This window comes from Cherax quadricarinatus, chromosome 89 (assembly GCF_038502225.1).
Source record: "Cherax quadricarinatus isolate ZL_2023a chromosome 89, ASM3850222v1, whole genome shotgun sequence".
Classification (NCBI taxonomy): domain Eukaryota; kingdom Metazoa; phylum Arthropoda; class Malacostraca; order Decapoda; family Parastacidae; genus Cherax; species Cherax quadricarinatus.
Window position 1 is genome coordinate 11,173,541 of NC_091380.1, and position 21,368 is coordinate 11,194,908.

General features: G+C 43.3%; 1 protein-coding gene across 11 annotated transcripts in view; it reads left to right on the forward strand.

Moving 5' to 3' along the window:
• LOC128697254 (transmembrane protein 185A) overlaps window positions 1-19,026 on the forward strand; it is a 107,695-nt gene extending 88,669 nt beyond the window's left edge. For all 11 annotated transcript variants that reach the window (XM_070104193.1, XM_070104188.1, XM_070104190.1 and 8 more), the window contains one exon: window positions 18,417-19,026. In XM_070104193.1, the coding sequence (XP_069960294.1) occupies window positions 18,417-18,661 (245 nt within the window). In that variant the 3' untranslated portion in view covers window positions 18,662-19,026. The remainder of the gene's footprint in view (window positions 1-18,416) is intronic.
• Window positions 19,027-21,368: the final 2,342 nt, after the last annotated feature.

Below are 21,368 nucleotides of genomic sequence, written 5' to 3' on the forward strand. Positions count from 1 at the left end.
AGAATTTTCAAAAAAAGTTTTTGTTAGTTATTCTTATGAAATGGTAGAGAATCTTTCTGAAGGCAATAAAACAAAAAGTATGAAATTTGACGAAATTACAGCATCGCGAATTTTGCTGCCTCAGTGATATTTATGCATTGGTGATTTTGCCCACTTCTAAGTTTTATTTTAGACCAATTACATTGTTCCAATTTACCAAATTCTTAGCTATTTCGCTGGTATGTCTTACATTGAGCACAAGAAACTGCCCAATAAAATTATCAGAAATTGGTAATTTGTACAATTTCACACGAATTTCAAAATAGGGTCCAGAATAAACAGTGCAGACATTCCTGGCACTAAAATAACAATTCCTCTGTTCATTAGTTACATTCCATTTTGAATTTTTATTCACACAAAAAAAAAAATAGAAGATTTACTGTTATGCATTATTGCAATAATTGTATAAATAATCTCAACACATTCATGAATGGATATCAGACCCACCAGTTGGAAGCGTATTGGACAGTCGGCAAGAATCAAACATTCCTGCTACTTTGAGCTCAATTTCAAGCTACTTTCAATCTTGAAATCAATCAGAATCATCTCTGTTTCTGTAACATACCTTCCATTTCTATCAAATGAGATCAAGAAACTGAGAATACAACAACAAAAATAATCCCAAAATACACTGTTAAGTTGACATTTTATACCAAAATAGAGACTGTCGCAGTTTTCTTCCCATTATGCACTGTGTGGGGCATGATTATTGTTATATGGTGCACACTTACTACATAAACCCATTCTCTCACATCTAGGCCTAAATTTATCACTCAAAGCTTATCTGAGTGAGCTGAGCTCATGGGGGTAGAACTACAGCACAAAACAATGAAAAGATTAAAGATAGTGAACTCTGACTCACGAAATCGTAATGACACGATTGCAAACAAACCATACCACAGGCGGGGATGGAACCCGCAATCAAAGAGCCTCTGATCGCGGGTTCTGTCCCTGCCCGTGGTATGGTTTATAGTGAACTCGATTATAAACCTCCTCTGTCTACTGTAATTTTTGTGAATATTTTAAAAGTACAGTGGACCCCCGCATAACGATCACCTCGGAATGCGACCAATTATGTAAGTGTATTTATGTAAGTGCGTTTGTACGTGTATGTTTGGGGGTCTGAAATGGACTAATCTACTTCACAATATTCCTTATGGGAACAAATTCGGTCAGTACTGGCACCTGAACATACTTCTGGAGTGAAAAAATATCGTTAACCGGGGGTCCACTGTACATCCAAAATTACAGTAAATGCTCCATATAATGGACCTCCATGTTAACGGACTTCGGAAATACAAAGATAAACATAAAGATGTTTATTTTGACGAATTACATGGTTGTACAGAATAACATACAGTGTAATAGTATCTTTATTTCTACCAGTACATGTACAAGGTATACAAACCATAGCTGACATCAGTGACATACTACTACATTGGTACCTTGGGATACGAACACCTCAAAACTTGAACAATTATGTAAGTGCTTTTTTGGAGGTCTGAAACGGATTAATCTAATTTACATTATTCCTTATGGGAATAAATTTGTTCAGTAACGGCACTCGAACAGCCTTCTAGAACGAATTAAGTTAGTAACCCAAGGTATCACTGTACAGTGGACCCCCGGTATTCGATATTAATCCGTTCCTGAGAGCTCATCGAATACCGATAATATCGAAAACCGAATCAATTTTCCTCATAAGAAATAATGAAAATCAAATTAATCCGTGCAAGACACCCAAAAGTATGAAAAAAAATTTTTACTACATGAAATATTAAGTTTAATGCAATAGAATAATTACAATAACAATAAAATAATTGACACTTACCTTTAATGAAGATCTGGTGATGATTGATGGGATGGAAGGAGGGGAGAGGTGTTAGTGTTTAGAAGGGGAATCCCCTTCCATTAGGACTTGAGGTAGCAAGTCCTTTTCCAGGGTTACTTCCCTTCTTCTTTTAATGCCACTAGGACCAGCTTGAGAGTCACTGGACCTCTGTCGCACAACAAATCTGTCCATAGAGCTCTGGACCTCCCGTTCCTTTACGATTTGTCTAAAATGGGCCACAACATTGTCATTGTAATAGCTGTGTTGGGGTGATTTTCATCCATAAAGGTTTGCACTTCAACCCACTGTGCACACATTTCCTTAATTTTTGAAGTAGGCACAATGTATTCCACAACTGGTATAGGCTTCTCAGGGTTAGCCCCAAACCCTTCAAAATCTTTCTTAATTTCCATACTAATTCTCACCCTTTTTACCACAGGGTTGGCACTAGAAGCTTTCTTGGGGCCCATGGTGACTTATTTTGCAGAAACAAGTGATAATATGGAATGTACCGAATGTATCCTTAGATGCGTGCACACTGGCTGGCTTGTAAACACTGGCACGCACGGGGCAGTTCAGGCCACATGTGGACAGGTCTCGCACGAATCGTATCAAATACCGGGTTTTCAATCGAATACCGAGGAAAATTTTTTGCGATATAATGCATCGAATACCGGATTTATTGAATACCGATGCCGTCGAATACTGGGGGTCCACTGTATATAGAAAGCTGCTTGTTAAGCTGAACATTTCGGGCAAATTAGGTCAGTTTTGTCCCAGGATGCGACCCACATCAGTCGACTAACACCTAGGTACCAATTTTAAGAACATAAGAAAGAAGGAACACTGCAACAGGCCTACTGACCCATGCAGAGCAGGGCCATGTCCCCCCCACTGGATTAGACCAATGACCCCCCTCCCCCGGATTAGCCCAATGACACCCCCCTCCCCCGGATTAGCCCAATGACCCCCCCTCCTCCGGATTAGCCCAATGACCCACTCAGTCTGGTCATCTCCACTCAAGGATGGAGCACTGCACCAGACCCAGCAGCACAAGCTAGTCAGGTTCAACTCACACCCACTCATGTATTTATCTAACCTATTTTTAAATTTTACTGATGGGTGAATATGGACAACCAATGTAAGGAAACACCCCCAGTGTTTCAACCCTCACAAGGAATTGAACCTTGACCCTCGTCATGTGAAACAAGAGTTTTAACCACCAGGCCACAGGGCACTGTACATCCCAATATTCATGCAACTTGATATTCGCCCAACTTTTTCTAGATTAATTGACTCAGTATTTGGACATTGCCCTGATATGCAACCTAAACAAAATAGAATATCTGGATGAAGTCTGGCAAAAACAAAGCATCACATGCTCAGTCTCTTGTCACCTTTTGTTCATTAAGCATCATTTGTACAAGCTCCATGAAACTTTTTGGTATTTCATTGTTATTGTGGTGTTTTGGAAATACTATTTGCATTGAAAATAAGTAATTATTGCCCCCAAGGAAAGCAGTGAGAGCAAAAATTAAAGTGGGACATGTTTGTCAGACCTGGCCACTTAATGTGGTACGGTGAAATCGACCATGTTGTCCATATTGAAAAATAGAGGCAATAAAAGGACTAATGTGGTGAAAGGAGTGAAAATTCTTGCTGTAAAAAGGTCACAGATAATTAAAAAAAATGGAAAAACTTGTGTTAGTGTGGATTAACGAAAAACAGTGTTTCTGAAACAGTAATTTGTGAAAATCAAAGCAAGACACCCCGGGGAAATAGTGCCAAAAATGATGAATTTAAAGCAAGTATGGGCTGGTTTGATAGGTTTAGAAAGAGAAGTGGAAGTCATAGTGTAGCAAGGCAATGGGGAGGCTGCCAGTGCTAACAGAGATGAGGATAAAAAGTTTGTTAAGGAACTTAAAACCTATGTAGACATTCCTCAACAAGTTTTTAATTATGATGAAAATGGCCTCTTTTGGAAGTGTGTCTAAGAGAACCTATATCACACAAGAAGAAAATATCATTACCAGGACACAAGCTGACACTCTTGTTGTGTGGTAATGCTAGTGGGAACTGTTGCTAGTCTGCCACTCTGAAAATCAAAGAGTGTTTAAGAAAAGTAAACTCAGTGTAATGTGGAGGCAGTTCTTCACTGAGTGGATATATTAAGTGTTTACCCCAAGTGTGAAGCATTACCTTGCAGAAATAAACTTACCATTAAGGGCACTTCTGATAATGGACAGTGTTTCTGCTCACCCGCCAGGCTGCTGGAGGAAAATTTGGTGGATGAATACGGCTTTATTAAAGTGAAGTTCTTGGCCCCTTATCTCCTCTTATCCAACTCATGGACCAGCAGGTAATTTCCAGTCTTAAGAAACTACACAAAAGCACTGTTTAAAAGATGCTTTAAAGTGACCTGAAACAGACCTTACACTTAAGGAATTTTGAAAAGAAACATTTTAATGTCCTCCGGAGTTGAAGAATAATAAACAAAGCCAGGGAGGGAAAAGTTTCTTTTAGGATAATGAACTCTGCCTGGAAGAAATTGTGGCCAGACTGTGTGTTAAGTCAAAGATTTTGATGGCTTTGAGGCAGATCCTGTAGTGAAGGATATTGTTTTTCTGGTCCAGTCCATGGGTTTGGAAATACAGTGGACTCCCGCATACCGTTGGCCTTACATAACGTTAAATCCGCATACCAATACATTTTATCGCTAAGATTTTGCCTCGCATACCGCTAAAAAACCCGCTCAATGCTGTTCGTCCGAGACGCGTCTAATGTGCGGCCTGAGCCAGCCTCACATGTTCCGCCGGTGGCATTGTTTACCAGCCAGCCTCCGCGGTAACATCCAAGCATACAATCGGAACATTTCGTATTATTACAGTGTTTTTGGTTATTTTATCTGCAAAATAAGTGACCATGGGCCCCAAGAAAGCTTCTAGTGCCAACCCTACAGCAATAAGGGTGAGAATTACTATAGAGATGAAGAAAGAGATCATTGATAAGTATGAAAGTGGAGTACGTGTCTCCGAGCTGGCCAGGTTGTATAATAAACCCCAATCAACCATCGCTACTATTGTGGGCAACAAAACGGCAATCAAGGAAGCTGTTCTTGCCAAAGGTTCAACTGTGTTTTTGAAACAGAGATCGCAAGTGATGGAAGATGTTGAGAGACTCTTATTGGTGTGGATAAATGAAAAACAGATAGCAGGAGATAGCATCTCTCAAGTGATCATAAGTAAAAAGGCTAGGAAGTTGCATCAGGATTTAATTAAAAAAATGCCTGCAACTAGTGATGATGTGAGTGAATTTAAGGCCAGCAAAGGTTGGTTTGAGAGATTTAAAAGCATAGTGGCATACATAGTGTGATAAGGCATGGTGAGGCTGCCAGTTCGGACCACAAAGCAGCTGAAAAATATGTGCAGGAATTCAAGGAGTACATAGACAGTGAAGGACTGAAACCTGAACAAGTGTTTAATTGTGATGAAACAGGCCTGTTTTGGAAGAAAATGCCAAGCAGGACCTACATTACTGAGGAGGAAAAGGCACTCCCAGGACATATTATTTTTTTTTTTATTATCACACCGGCCGATTCCCACCAAGGCAGGGTGGCCCGAAAAAGAAAAACTTTCACCATCATTCACTCCATCACTGTCTTGCCAGAAGGGTGCTTTACACTACAGTTTTTAAACTGCAACATTAACACCCCTCCTTCAGAGTGCAGGCACTGTACTTCCCATCTCCAGGACTCAAGTCCGGCCTGCCGGTTTCCCTGAATCCCTTCATAAATGTTACTTTGCTCACACTCCAACAGCACGTCAAGTATTAAAAACCATTTGTCTCCATTCACTCCTATCAAACACGCTCACGCATGCCTGCTGGAAGTCCAAGCCCCTCGCACACAAAACCTCCTTTACCCCCTCCCTCCAACCCTTCCTAGGCCGACCCCTACCCCGCCTTCCTTCCACTACAGACTGATACACTCTTGAAGTCATTCTGTTTCGCTCCATTCTCTCTACATGTCCGAACCACCTCAACAACCCTTCCTCAGCCCTCTGGACAACAGTTTTGGTAATCCCGCACCTCCTCCTAACTTCCAAACTACGAATTCTCTGCATTATATTCACACCACACATTGCCCTCAGACATGACATCTCCACTGCCTCCAGCCTTCTCCTCGCTGCAACATTCATCACCCACGCTTCACACCCATATAAGAGCGTTGGTAAAACTATACTCTCATACATTCCCCTCTTTGCCTCCAAGGACAAAGTTCTTTGTCTCCACAGACTCCTAAGTGCACCACTCACTCTTTTTCCCTCATCAATTCTATGATTCACCTCATCTTTCATAGACCCATCCGCTGACACGTCCACTCCCAAATATCTGAATACGTTCACCTCCTCCATACTCTCTCCCTCCAATCTGATATTCAATCTTTCATCACCTAATCTTTTTGTTATCCTCATAACCTTACTCTTTCCTGTATTCACCTTTAATTTTCTTCTTTTGCACACCCTACCAAATTCATCCACCAATCTCTGCAACTTCTCTTCAGAATCTCCCAAGAGCACAGTGTCATCAGCAAAGAGCAGCTGTGACAACTCCCACTTTGTGTGTGATTCTTTATCTTTTAACTCCACGCCTCTTGCCAAGACCCTCGCATTTACTTCTCTTACAACCCCATCTATAAATATATTAAACAACCACGGTGACATCACACATCCTTGTCTAAGGCCTACTTTTACTGGGAAAAAATTCCCCTCTTTCCTACATACTCTAACTTGAGCCTCACTATCCTCGTAAAAACTCTTCACTGCTTTCAGTAACCTACCTCCTACACCATACACTTGCAACATCTGCCACATTGCCCCCCTATCCACCCTGTCATACGCCTTTTCCAAATCCATAAATGCCACAAAGACCTCTTTAGCCTTATCTAAATACTGTTCACTTATATGTTTCACTGTAAACACCTGGTCCACACACCCCCTACCTTTCCTAAAGCCTCCTTGTTCATCTGCTATCCTATTCTCCGTCTTACTCTTAATTCTTTCAATTATAACTCTACCATACACTTTACCAGGTACACTCAACAGACTTATCCCCCTATAATTTTTGCACTCTCTTTTATCCCCTTTGCCTTTATACAAAGGAACTATGCATGCTCTCTGCCAATCCCTAGGTACCTTACCCTCTTCCATACATTTATTAAATAATTGCACCAACCACTCCAAAACTATATCCCCACCTGCTTTTAACATTTCTATCTTTATCCCATCAATCCCGGCTGCCTTACCCCCTTTCATTTTACCTACTGCCTCACGAACTTCCCCCACACTCACAACTGACTCTTCCTCACTCCTACAAGATGTTATTCCTCCTTGCCCTATACACGAAATCACAGCTTCCCTATCTTCATCAACATTTAACAATTCCTCAAAATATTCCTTCCATCTTCCCAATACCTCTAACTCTCCATTTAATAACTCTCCTCTCCTATTTTTAACTGACAAATCCATTTGTTCTCTAGGCTTTCTTAACTTGTTAATCTCACTCCAAAACTTTTTCTTATTTTCAACAAAATTTGTTGATAACATCTCACCCACTCTCTCATTTGCTCTCTTTTTACATTGCTTCACCACTCTCTTAACTTCTCTCTTTTTCTCCATATACTCTTCCCTCCTTGCATCACTTCTACTTTGTAAAAAAAAAACTTCTCATATGCTAACTTTTTCTCCCTTACTACTCTCTTTACATCATCCCAGGACATAAGCCTATGAAAGACAGGCTTACTCTGTTAATGTGTGCCAGTGCTAGTGGTGATTGCAAAGTGAAGCCTTTATTAGTGTATCACTCAGAAACTCCCAGAGCATTCAGGCAAAAGAATATCCTCAAGGCTAATTTGTGTGTGCTGTGGAGGGCAAACAGTAAGGCATGGGTCACTAGGGACTTTTTCTATGACTGGTTACACCAAGCATTTGCCCCCAATGTGAAAGATTACCTAACTGAAAAGAAATTAGACCTTAAGTGCCTCCTGGTGTTAGACAATGCCCCTGGTCATCCTACAGACGTGGCAGAGCGACTTTATGGGGACATGAGCTTCATTAAGGTGAAGTTTTTGCCTCCTAATACCACTCCTCTCCTGCAGCCCATGGACCAGCAGGTTATTGCAAACTTCAAAAAACTGTACACAAAAGCTCTGTTTGAAAGGTGCTTTGTAGTGACCTCAGAAACTCAACTGACTCTAAGAGAGTTTTGGAGAGAGCACTTTAATATCCTCAATTGTGTAAACCTTATAGGTAAGGCTTGGGAGGGAGTGACTAAGAGGACCTTGAACTCTGCTTGGAAGAAACTGTGGCCAGAATGTGTAGACCAAAGGGATTTTGAAGGATTTGAGGCTAACCCTGGGAATCCTATGCCAGTTGAGGAATCAATTGTGGCATTGGGGAAGCCCTTGGAGGTTAGTGGGGAGGATGTGGAAGAGTTGGTGGAGGAAGACAATGAAGAACTAACCACTGATGAGCTGCTAGATCATCTTCAACAGCAAGAGGCCAGACCTGAGGAAACTGGTTCGGAGGAGGGGAGAGAGAAATTGAAGAAGTTGCCTACTACAAAGATTAAGGAAATCTGTGCAATGTGGCTGAAAGTGCAAACCTTTATGGATGAAAATCACCCTCACACAGCTATTGCAAGCCATGCTGGTGACTATTACACTGACAATGTTGTGAAACACTTTAGGGAAGTCATAAAGGAACGAGAGGTACAGGCCACTATGGACAGATATGTTGTGTGACAGAAGTCCAGTGACTCTGAAGCTGGTCCTAGTGGCATTAAAAGAAGAAGGGAAGTAACCCCAGAAAAGGACTTGACACCTCAAGTCTTAATGGAAGGGGATTCCCCTTCTAAACACTAAGACTCTCTCCTCCTCCCATCCCATCAATCATCACCAGATCTTCAATAAAGGTAAGTGTCATGTAATTGTGCATGCCTTTTTCAGTTTGTGTGCATTAAAATTAATATTTCATGTGGTAAAAAATTTTTTTTTCATACTTTGGGGTGTCTTGCACGGATTAATTTGATTTCCATTATTTCTTATGGGGAAAATTCATTCGCATAACGATAATTTCGCATAACAATGAGCTCTCAGGAACGGATTAATATCGTTATGCGGGGGTCCACTGTAGATGATAGGGATGTAGAAGAGTATCACAAGAATGTGCTCACCACAGAACTTCAAGACCCACACAAGGAGCAACAAGAAGCAATGTTTGAGCAAATTTGAGGGAAGCAATAACGGCAACATTCCACTGCAGAAATGAAGGAACTATGTAACCAATGGGCTGACAGACAGAGCCTGGTGAAAAAAATGGCATCCTAACATTACTGTTGTGAACAGGAACCTCAACAAGTTCAATGATAATGTTGCTGACCACTTTAGAAAAAAATATTATTATTATAGTCAAGGGGGAAGCACTAAACCTGTAGGATTATACAGCACCTGTGGGGGTGGAAGGTATTTAGGCTTAATTCAGGGAACTGGAGCACAGATCCAGTTCCCTAGATCAAGAGCCCCTCATCAGCATCAAGGAGCCTTCCTTGAGGGGAGAAAAATTTTGAAGTCGCTAAAAGCAGAGAACATTGGACAGCTTTTTTGGCAAGAAAACAAATCAAATGTTTAAGTAAAAGGACACAAGTGCAACTAATGTGACATTTTATTGTGGCAACGTTTCACTCTCCTGGAGAGCGAAACGTTGCCACAATAAAATGTCACATTAGTTGCACTTGTGTTCTTTTACTTTACATATTGTCGGTAATTCTACCAACTTTATTACAAATCAAATGTTAGTGAATCTCCACCACCTTCAAGTGCTGCTGAACACAGAAAAAACACCAGACGTACAGTTACCTGATGTTTTATGGAAGATGACAACCTTTTTCAAACACTAACATCTCTCCACCTTCCTCTTAAGTCATCACCACTCATTATTATTATTACAGTGGTACCTCGGTATATGCCCACTTTGGAATAAGTCCAACTTGATATACGTCCTGTTTGGACGTGAACATTTATGCTTGGTATACCCCTCAAGGAAGGTTCCTTGATGTTGGTGAGGGGCTCTTGATTTAGGGAACTGGATCTGTGCTCCAGTTCCCCGAATTAAGCCTGAATGCCTTCCACATCCCCCCCCCAGGCGCTGTATAATCCTCCGGGTTTAGCGCTTCCCCTTGATTATAATAATAATAATAATATGCTTGGTATATGATCTGTGGAATACGACTCGAGTGCTAAAACTTGTATGGGTCAAAATGAGTCACGACACCGCACTACCAGAGAATATTTCAGCAAATGGTTTAATGTTGTGTTTAGGCCAAGTGTAAAAAGATATTTAGAGGAGAAAAACCTGCCTCTGAAGGCCCTCCTCATAATGGACAATGTTCCAGCTCACCCTCCAAGCTTGCATGACAGTGCTCCAGCTCACCCTCCAAGCTTGCATGACAGTGCTCCAGCTCACCCTCCAAGCTTGCAGGATTATGCTCCAGCAGGTCATCAGTAATTTCAAGAAACTCTACACTAAAGCACTCTTCCGGAGGTGCTTTGAAGTGACCTTTGACAGAGTTTTGGAAAGATCGCCCATTGCATAACTGTCACTGACAAAGCCTGACAGGAAGTTGCATACAGAACAATGAAATCTGCTCGGAGGAATTTGTGGCCAGAAGCAGTGGCTGAAAGGGACTTTGAGGCTGTGTCTATAGTGTCTCTCTGGGAGGGTCCAGAGGTCTGGATGTGAGTGATGGTGATGTGGAGGGGCACAAGACTAAGATGGATGCAGTCTCTTCAGGCTCAAGAGGAAGGCCCTAGTTCATGAACGTCAAAAACTTTGCAGAGAATTACCACCCCAACAAAGCTGATATAGCATTGTCTAGAATGACCAGACAGTGCCACATTTCCAAAACATCCTGAGGAGAAGGCAAAAGCAAAGTTCATTGGACAGATTTTGAGTAAAAGTCAAACCTGGTGAGCTTCAACCAGGTCCAAATAGGGAAAAAGAGAAGGGGACTCTCCTTCCAAACAACATTTCCTCCTCCTCCTCCCTTCTTAGCACTATCCTCGTAGGCACTCTGCTCTTTTCAGTAAAGTGAGCTTATATTTGTATTTATTACATCTAATTGTTTTGTATGTATTAAGCAGTGTTTAAATTATTTTAATACAACCTCATCAATGTATAATATGCCAATAACAATATTTTTTATGGGAATGGGTTAATCATTTTTCCTATATTTCTTATGGGAAAATTTGCTTGGTATACGTCCAAGGTCCTGGAACGGATGAAGGATGTATACCGAGGTACCACTGTGTTATGATTATGGGGGAGTGCTAAACCCGTAGGATTATACAGTGCATGTGGGGGGATGGAAGGTATTCTGGCTCAATTCAAGGAACCAGTCACCACTCCTCATTAAAGTCCTCTTCAAGGGGGGCTCCTTGGCGTGGTGAAGAGGCTCTTGGTCTGAGGAATTAGCCCTGTCGGTCTTCTTCCTCAGACCGAACCTAATTACCCCCCATTCTCCCCTCCCCTATCCCATCCTCCCCATCCTCCCCTTTTTCCATTCCTCCTCCTCCTCCTCACCCCTCCCTTTTGCCCTTCCTCTTTTTAGCCTTCGTGATTTCTCCCACAGGCGCGCTAGTTCCTAGGTAGGGGAAAGGACACCGGGGTCCATCCCATTCCGTTGAGGTTTCTTGGCGGTGGCGTAGTTTGCCGTGGAATCTGGATTGCCTAGGGATGTCCCGATCCCTCTCCGGTATCCCGGAGTAGCTTTGGGTGTCTTTTGGGCGACGGGTGTATCTCTGGAAGCCACCTTTCGGATTCCGGGGGTGGTGGCTGAAGGAGGTATGCTTTGTGGCGGATATCCGGCCGCCCTCTCTTTTGTCCACCGAGGTAGCTCGGCAGATGTGAGGTTGCTATCCCAGATTGCTGGTTTACTGGCATGAAGGGTAGGGTATGGCACGGGTTCCATGCTGCATCTGCGCTACTAGCGGTGTCGAGTCCTCTTGGGCGCGGAGGGAGATTTCTGGCCCTTTCATTCCTCCTAGGAACTATCCCTCCCCGGTCCCCCCTTTTTTTTTCTTTTTTTTATTTTTATTTTCTTTTCTTCTTTCTTTTTTTTTCTTAAAAACAAAAAGAAAGAAGTAACCTAACCATGGCAGCCCTAGTCCATGAACCTGGTACCCCCGGGCCCCTTCTTGATACCGCACCCCGTTCTGACCCCGCCTCGTCTTTGGACCACTCTTCAGACATTCCTCATGCCTCTGTACCTATTGCCGGTGCTGTTTCCTCACCCGCTTCAGGTACTGAGGCCTCGACTGACTCCTTCGATTTATCAGACCTTCGCTCTCCTCTGACTATGCTTCCGGCTTCTCCCTCTACGGTGCGGCAATTTTCAAATCGCCGACCCGTTCCACGTCGGACCAACTCTGGTCCCACGCCTAAACGTCAACGACAATTACCTGCTGATGATACTTCTCCACCTTCACCTTCTCGTTCTTCTCAGAAACGATCGACACGTCCTTCACTACCTTTCCACGCTCAGTTTCAGACTGAACAGTGGACTAAATTCTTCACTTTACGACCAACTTCCTCTACTGCCTATCTTTCTGACCATAGTATTGGCAAGGCACTCCTACGCCATGTTGGTAAAGATATTTCTTTTCATGCTCTTAAGAGCGGTACGCGCATCATTACCGTACAGAATGCTACCCAGGCTCGTGAGCTCTCTCGTCTTTCCCATATAGATACTGTTCCTGTCACCCTTGAAAAACATCATTCCCTCAATTCTTGTAGTGGTACCGTTATTCTGCCCCATACCATAGTTCAACAAAATTTCCAGACATGTGGCACCGACATTCTAGAACAGCTGGAACTCCAAGATCTCCCAATCCTCAAGGTAGACACTTACGTTCTTCCTGCCCGTGGGCGGAGACGATACCCTAGCAATGTGGCTCGTTTAACTTTTGACAGCCGAGAACTCCCATCCTCCGTTTATATAGCAGGACATCGGTTACAAGTTCGAAAGGTGATCCCTACACCACAACAGTGTAGAAATTGCTGGCGATTTGGCCATCCAGCGAAATATTGCAGATCTATCGCCGAATGCCCAGTCTGTGGTGCCGATGACCATTCTAATACGTCTTGCAATCGATCTCCCTCTTGCCTTAACTGTCATGAGGCTCACCCTTCGTACTCTCGCCGTTGTCAGGTCTATTTAAACGAGCGGGAAATCCGTTACCTCAAAGAGACAGAAGGTCTCCCTTATGCCATGGCAGTTTCTCATCTCCGCCTCCAAGGGAGACTCCCACGTGTTTCTTATTCCCGTGTTTCAAAACGTCCCCCCACTTCTGGTATCCCATCTTCTACACCCACCTCTGTGGTTACCTCTCCCATAATCACTCCTGTATCTAATCCTTTTGCTGTCCTCGGCTCAGACGTCCCTACTTCAACGCCTCAGTCTAATCTCGCTTCTTCGAGTTCTCTCTTACAAGCCTCAGTATCGACGAGACCTCGTACGACACCTCTTCCCAATCGTCCCTCTACTTCTCAAAAGTCAAAAAAAGGTCCGGTAACACCTCCTACCCATCTTCCACCTCCTCATTTTACCCTCCCTGTCTCTGTCCCTAGTTCTTCCCCTCTCACTGGCTCAGTTACAAGTGCAGAGGTTCACCCTCCTCCTCGTAATGTACCTTCCTCCCCTGTTCCCTCCCAAGTTTCTTCCTCTTCTGCCACCTCCCAGGTTCCTGTCTCTTCTGTCCCCTGCCACGCTTCTCCAGTTCCCTCCACCCTTTCGCCCCCCCCTACCTTGGTACAGTCCAATACAGTTCCAATCTTTACTCATCCTCCCCCTACCATTCCCAATATTGTCTCCCATACGACATCTCTGAATTCCGAAACACTTGAAGCAATCTCTGAATATATTGCAGAGACCAAACCATCAATGGACACTGATCCACCTTCCGCTCTTTCTCTCTCCTCTGCTCCATCTGCGCAACTCCTTTCTTCACAGCGCACCGTTCCTTCGCTGCTTGAACATTTTCCACTGCCTCCGCATGTGGACTTTTCTAACCCTTCTAGTCCGTAGGAACCCTTACCTGCGGATTTCAAGTATCTTTATCATTGCCAATCATGGCCTTTTTACAGTGGAATATACGCGGCCTCAGGGGTAATCGGGGTGAGCTTCAGATGTTACTCTCCCAGTTTGCCCCTGTTGGTGTTTGCTTACAGGAACCAAAATTACACTCTGCTGTTATTTCTCACATCTCAGGCTATAATTTATTGTATTCTTCAGATCCTTTTCCTGATGGGACCTTTAATGAAAGTGCCCTTCTTCTCCGCACTGATATTCCGTACCATCAGCTATTTATTCATACTTCGCTGCATTACACAGCAGCCCGTATCCACTTACATAGGTGGTATACGCTCTGTTCTTTATATCTCTCTCCTTCTCGGGCATTATCTATTCCGGATTTTGCCTTCCTTGTTTCGTCATTACCGCCACCGATTCTGTTACTTGGTGATTTTAATGCCCACCATTTCCTCTGGGGAGGGTCTCACTGTGATTCCCGTGGAATTCAGTTAGAGGCTTTTCTTGCCACCCACCCCCTCCATGTTTTAAATACAGGTACTCACACCCATTTTGATCCTCGGACTCATACTCTCTCTTGCATCGATCTCTCAGTTTGCTCTTCCTCCGCCGCATTAGACTTTACTTGGTCTGTTCTCCCGGACTTACATGACAGTGATCATTTCCCAATCATTCTTACTTCCCCTTCATATTCGCCACCTCTTCGCACCCCACGCTGGCAATTTAATCGGGCAAATTGGAACCTTTACTCACACTTGACTGTTTTTAAAGAGGTTCCTTCTTCGTCCTCCATCGATGAGCTTTTACACCTCTTCTCGTCCTCCGTTTTCACCGCAGCTTCTCATTCTATACCCCAAACTTCGGGCAGGCATTCTCAGAAATGCGTGCCTTGGTGGTCTCCTGCTTGTGCTCGTGCAGTACGTTTGAAACGCGCTGCATGGGGCAGGTACCGGTACAATAGAACCACAGAGCGACTCCTTGATTTTAAACAGAAGCGTGCGATCGCTCGCCGTGTCATCCGTGACGCTAAACGCACTTGCTGGCGAGATTATGTCTCCACCATCACCTCTGCTTCCTCTATGAGTGCAGTCTGGAAAAAAGTACGAAAACTGAGTGGTAAATATTCTCCTGACCCGGCTCCTGTTCTGCGGGTTGCCGGTGTTGATATAGCAAACCCACTAGATGTTGCCAATGAACTTGGCAATCATCTGGTCCGTATTTCTCAGGGACTCCATCTATGCCCCTCATTTCTTTCCTCAAAGTCTGCCAGAGAGTTAGCACCCTTGGACTTTTCTTCTCTCAGAGAAGAACAGTATAATGTGCCTTTTACACTTCAAGAACTGGAGGCAACACTCTCAGCTTGTCGATCATCGGCAGCTGGGCCCGACGACATTCATATTCGTATGCTACAACATTTACATCAGTCAGCCCTTGCAGTCCTATTACGCCTTTACAATCTTATTTGGTCACAAGGAGTTCTTCCACAGCTGTGGAAATCCGCCATTGTTCTCCCTTTCCGCAAACCAGGCACTACGGGACATGAAACCTCCCACTATCGTCCCATTGCTCTTACCAGTGCAGTTTGCAAAGTAATGGAACGTCTAGTAAATAGACGTTTAGTGTGGTATTTAGAGACACACAACAGTCTCTCCACTCGTCAATATGGCTTTCGTAAGGGACGTTCTACCATAGACCCCTTACTGCGCTTGGATACGTATGTTCGTAATGCCTTTGCGAATAACCACTCAGTTATTGCCATATTTTTTGACCTTGAGAAGGCATATGACACAACTTGGAGGTATAATATTTTAGCCCAAGCCCACTCCTTAGGCCTTCGAGGCAATCTACCATCCTTCCTTAAGAACTTTTTAACTGACAGGCATTTCCGTGTTCGGGTTAATAATGTGCTCTCCCCGGACTTTGTCCAAGCTGAAGGTGTCCCCCAGGGATGTGTTCTGAGCACAACACTTTTTCTCCTTGCTATTAATGATTTGGCCTCTAGTCTTCCATCAAATATTTGGTCATCACTCTATGTTGATGACTTCGCTATTGCCTGTGCAGGCGCTGACTGTCACCTCCTTACAGTTTCTCTCCAGCATGCAGTCGACCGTGTTTCCAATTGGGCCACCACACATGGGTTTAAATTTTCCAGCACTAAAACCCACCAAATCACTTTCACTAGACGCTCTGTCATCTCTGATCATCCTTTGTACCTCTATGGCTCACGTATCCCTGAACGTGATACAGTCAAGTTTCTGGGCCTCCTCTTTGATCGTAGGTTATCCTGGAAACCTCACATTACCTCTCTGAAGGCAACTTGTCACAGCCGGCTGAACCTTCTTAAAACCCTTGCTCATCTTTCGTGGGGAGCTGATCGTCGAACCCTCCTTCACCTACATTCCACCCTTATTTTATCGAAACTTGATTATGGTGACCAGATCTATTCAGCGGCATCTCCTGCTACTCTCTCTAGCCTTAACCCCATTCATCACCAAGGATTACGTTTATGCCTTGGTGCTTTTCGCTCTTCCCCTGTCGAAAGCCTCTATGCAGAAGCGAACGTTCCATCCTTATCCGATCGCCGTGATGCCCATTGCTTGCGCTACTATGTACGCTCTCATGATCTCCGCAATCCTTCCATTTATAGAATGGTCACTGATATTAGTAGACATTCTTTATTTGTTCGCCGCCCCTGCTTACTCCGTCCCTTCTCTCTTCGCCTTCATTCGCTCTTGTCTTCTCTTCAACTATCACCTTTCTATGTACATGTAGCATCTCACTTTTCCCTACCCCCTTGGGAAGTTCCAGCTGTTCGAGTCTGTTCTTTCTCCCTCCCTTGCTCGAAAGCCCAACTGTCTACGGTCGCTTCCCGCTCTCTTTTTCTTGACCACTTTCACTCTCATTCTCATGCCATTGCTGTGTACACAGATGGCTCTAAGTCTTCTGACGGCGTAGGATTCGCAGCAGTGTTTCCGGACAGCGTCGTACAAGGGCATTTACTATCTTCAGCTAGTATTTTTACTGCTGAATTGTATGCCATCCTTACAGCACTTATCCGTATTGCATCTATGCCTGTGTCATCATTTGTGGTTGTCTCAGACTCCCTTAGTGCTTTACAGGCTATACAAAAATTTGATACACCTCACCCCTTAGTCCTCCGTATCCAACTTTGGCTACGCCGCATCTTTACTAAGCATAAAGATATTGTTTTTTGTTGGGTCCCTGGTCATGTTGACGTACAGGGCAATGAACAGGCAGACACTGCTGCGCGGTCAGCAGTACATGACCTACCAGTTTCTTATAGAGGTATTCCATGTACGGACTATTTTGCTGTAATATCTTCCCACCTTCACACCCGTTGGCAACAACGTTGGTCTACTATGCTCGGCAACAAACTTCAGTCTATTAAACCGAGTATAGGTTACTGGCCGTCTTCTTATCACCAGTGTCGAGGTTGGGAGACTACTCTCTCCCGTCTTCGCATTGGCCATACTCGTCTTACTCATGGATATCTCATGGAGAGGCGTCTTGCTCCTCTCTGTGAGAATTGCCAAGCTCCATTATCAGTCAGCCACATTCTGTTGGACTGCCCACTTTATCAACGAGCACGCAGAATTTACCTCTGTCGTCGTCTTCGCCCCGCTGCTCTCTCTTTACCTTCCCTTCTCGCTGATGGACCCACCTTTCATCCGGACTCTCTCATTGACTTTTTGACAACGACTGACTTACTTCACAAATTCTGATACTTTCAGCCCTTTCTACTTGTATCTCTTGCTACCCTCTACCCCCGTACTATCCCCTGCCCCGCTGTTTTCTGTAACCTGCTGATCATCCCCCCTCCCTTCTGCCATCCAATTCCCTTGCTTCCTTCCCTACCCTGCAGCGCTGTATAGCCCTTGTGGCTTAGCGCTTCTTTTTGATTATAATAATAATAATCCTCATTAAAGTGGAGTTAAATTTTCATTTAACTGCAAATATTATTATACAGGTTTAAATAAGCATTATTTTCACTTAGTGTTTTATAATTGGTGTTTTTTTGGGGTCTGGAACAGATCAATCCAGTTTATATTATTTCTTGTGAGAAAAATTGATTCAGTATTCGTATGGCCTCCTTTAATGGATTAAGTTCAAATATCCACGTACCACCGTATGGAACAAAAATTGACTGGGTCAATTTACAAAGAGTAGACAAAACCCACTGGTTGTAACATTGTTAAAAATCACAACCTATCAGTTACCTGCTACCCCAGGTTATTCTATATGGAGGGTTCACTGTAATCAGCATGTACTATGAAGGTTTAAAAAAAAATCAAATCACTTTAATAAAACTGCACTGTAGTTTTATAATAGAAATGACTGGTTTATTGTGGAGCAAGTGGTTTAACTTGAATGACTCTCCTAACAGGGTGGTTTGGCTTGAGAAAAGACCTGTGTCAGTTCCTGCTGGGTGTGTGTCCGCTGCTGCAGGAGTATGCTAACATCTCTTACAGCATACCACAGGCAGAAGAGACTCCGCCGGACACACGGAGTCTCCCCTCGGCGGAGGCTGGCATCGTTGCCGCCTCCCAAAAGAAGGATGTGGTGGCCTCGTCCCGACGACTCGAGCATCGTGTTGTTGTTCCTGCCGTCAGCCTTGAAGTGCCCGACTAGACGATGGAAGCCAGTTTAATGGGACAAGCGTTAATTCAGCCAAGTATTCACTATCTGAACCTGTGATCTAGGATTCCCATCCTAGCCAGTAAGCCCCACAGTTGATCTGGTAATCCTAGACCACAGGTTCACACCACTGAATTATAAGGCGTTCGTTCATTACTAGTATTATACAGTGTAAACCTAACTTTACATATACATAACTTAAAAATGCCTTCAACTTGAGAGTTATATGGTTCAATATTTTTTAGAAAAATTTTTTAATACAGCATAGAAAGTTAAAATAAAATTGATATTTTGTATTCCCAAGTGTGATAATTTGTATATATATCCTGTATATAAGAACAATAAATAAAATAAGCCTTCCTAGTCTGAACAATATTGTACCAACAGTAAACTTCAGAGATGGGTCTAACTTTTAAGACAGAGGAATGTCCATTCTTGTTACAATCAAGACAAAAAGACTTCTATCCATTCACTCCCCTGTTGTGGTTTAGCACTTTTTGATTATAATAATAATCCCCTTTTCTATTCCATGGCTTAGCACTTCTTTTTGATTATAGTAATAATAATAATAATAATTTTCTATTCCATTAAACTGATGGATATGTCAACATTTTAAAGTGGCCACTAAATAGATCAAGGAACCACAAAAGTTGAGTCCTGAAGCTCAGAGACAAATGTACTAACAGTTGATCTAGTTGGCTTTAATAAGATTATTTTTTCTTTGAATTATTATTATTACAATCAAGGGGGAAGCGCTAAACCCGGAGGATTATACAGCGCCTGGGGGGGGGGATGTGGAAGGCATTCAGGCTTAATTTGGGGAACTGGAGCACAGATCCAATTCCCTAAATCAAGAGCCCCTCACCAACATCAAGGAACCTTCCTTGAGGGGTTTTTCTTTGAAGTCCTATTAATTTTTGCCATGAGTTAGAGTTCTAACCATCTTGTAATTTATCTCCAGAGTTATGATTTCATGAGTAATTAGGGTAGTGTGTGAGGTAAAGCATTAGTGTCATTCTTAAAGACATAATACCAAGAAGTGTTAGGATTCTTCTTCTCATCTTATATCTAAAGGGAGTCGCCTCACATCTAAGAGTACCTGCACTTAGGAGAGGTAGGGGGGATGTTGATATCTGAACACATCGACACACTTCTGGCAAGACAGTGAAAGTCTTTCTTCATTTTCGAGTCACACTGCCTTAATGATAGACAGCCCAAGTCTTAAGATATTTTTTTAACACCGGCCGTTCCCCAAGGCAGGGTGACCAGGAAAAGAAGAAACACTTTCACTCACTCCATCGTTCTTGCCAGAGGCATATTGATTCTACGGTTCAGATGACCTAAACTCCACCACCACTACTTCAGTGTGCAAATTAATTGAGACCGTGATGATATTTAGTAAGACATTCAATTAAAAATTCTCATTTTTATTTCTTTTCGAAGTTTACAATATGACTGACATGTCATAAAGAATATTTCCATGCATAGTTTACGATGTTTAATTACAATATTGATTTTCAAGTACAAAGAAAGCCACTATCATGCAGAAGCATTTTGGGCAGACTGAACTTAATACTAGATATATGTCATAGTTGGTTCAGATTGAACATTAATTTTTATATATTAACAGAGGTAGTACATTATTATTATTATAATCAAAAAGAAGCGCTAAGCCACAAGGACTATACAGCGCTGCAGGGCAGGAAGGAAGTGAGGGCATCAGGTGGCAAAAGGGAGATGGATGAGCAACAGGTTACGGATAACAGCGGGGCAGTGGATGGTGAAAGGGTAAAGGGCAGCAAGAGACTGAACCAGAAAGGGCTGAGGGGAGTGCGAAAAGTATCATCAGAGTTTGTGGAGTAAATCGGTCGTTGTCAAGAAGTCAATGAGAGAGTCAGGATTAAAGGAGGGTCCATCAGCAAGAAGGGAAGGTAAAGAGAGAGTAGTAGAACGAAGACGACGTTGGAGGTAAATTCTGCGTGCTCGTTGATAGAGAGGGCAGTCTAACAGAATGTGGCTAATCGATACTGGAACTTGACACTGCTCACAGAGAGGAACAGGGTGCCTCTCCATGAGATACCCATGAGTAAGACGAGTGTGGCCAATGCGAAGGCGGGAGAGAGTGGTCTCCCAACTTCGGCACTGATGACAAGAAGACGGCCAGTAACCTATGCTCGGTTTAATAGAATGAAGTTTGTTACCGAGCAGAGTTGACCAACGTTGTTGCCAACGGGTGCGAAGGTGGGTAGCTATTGCAGCAAAATAGTCCAGAAATGGAACACCTCGATAGGAAATTGGTAGGTCATATACTGCTGACCGCGCAGCAGTGTCTGCCTGTTCATTGCCCTGTACGTCGACATGACCAGGGACCCAACAAAAAACAATATCTTTATGTTTGGTAGAGATACGGCGTAGCCAAAGTTGGATACGGAGAACTAGGGGATGAGATGTATCAAATTTTCGTATAGCCTGTAGAGCACTAAGGGAGTCTGAGACTACTACAAATGATGACACAGGCATAGATGCAATACGAATAAGTGCTGCAAGAATGGCATACAGTTCAGCAGTAAAAATGCTAGCTGAAGATAGTAAATGCCCTCGTACGACGCTGTCCGGAAACACTGCTGCGAATCCGACGCCGTCTGAAGACTTAGAGCCATCTGTGTACACAGCGGTGGCATGAGAATGGGAGTGGAAGTGA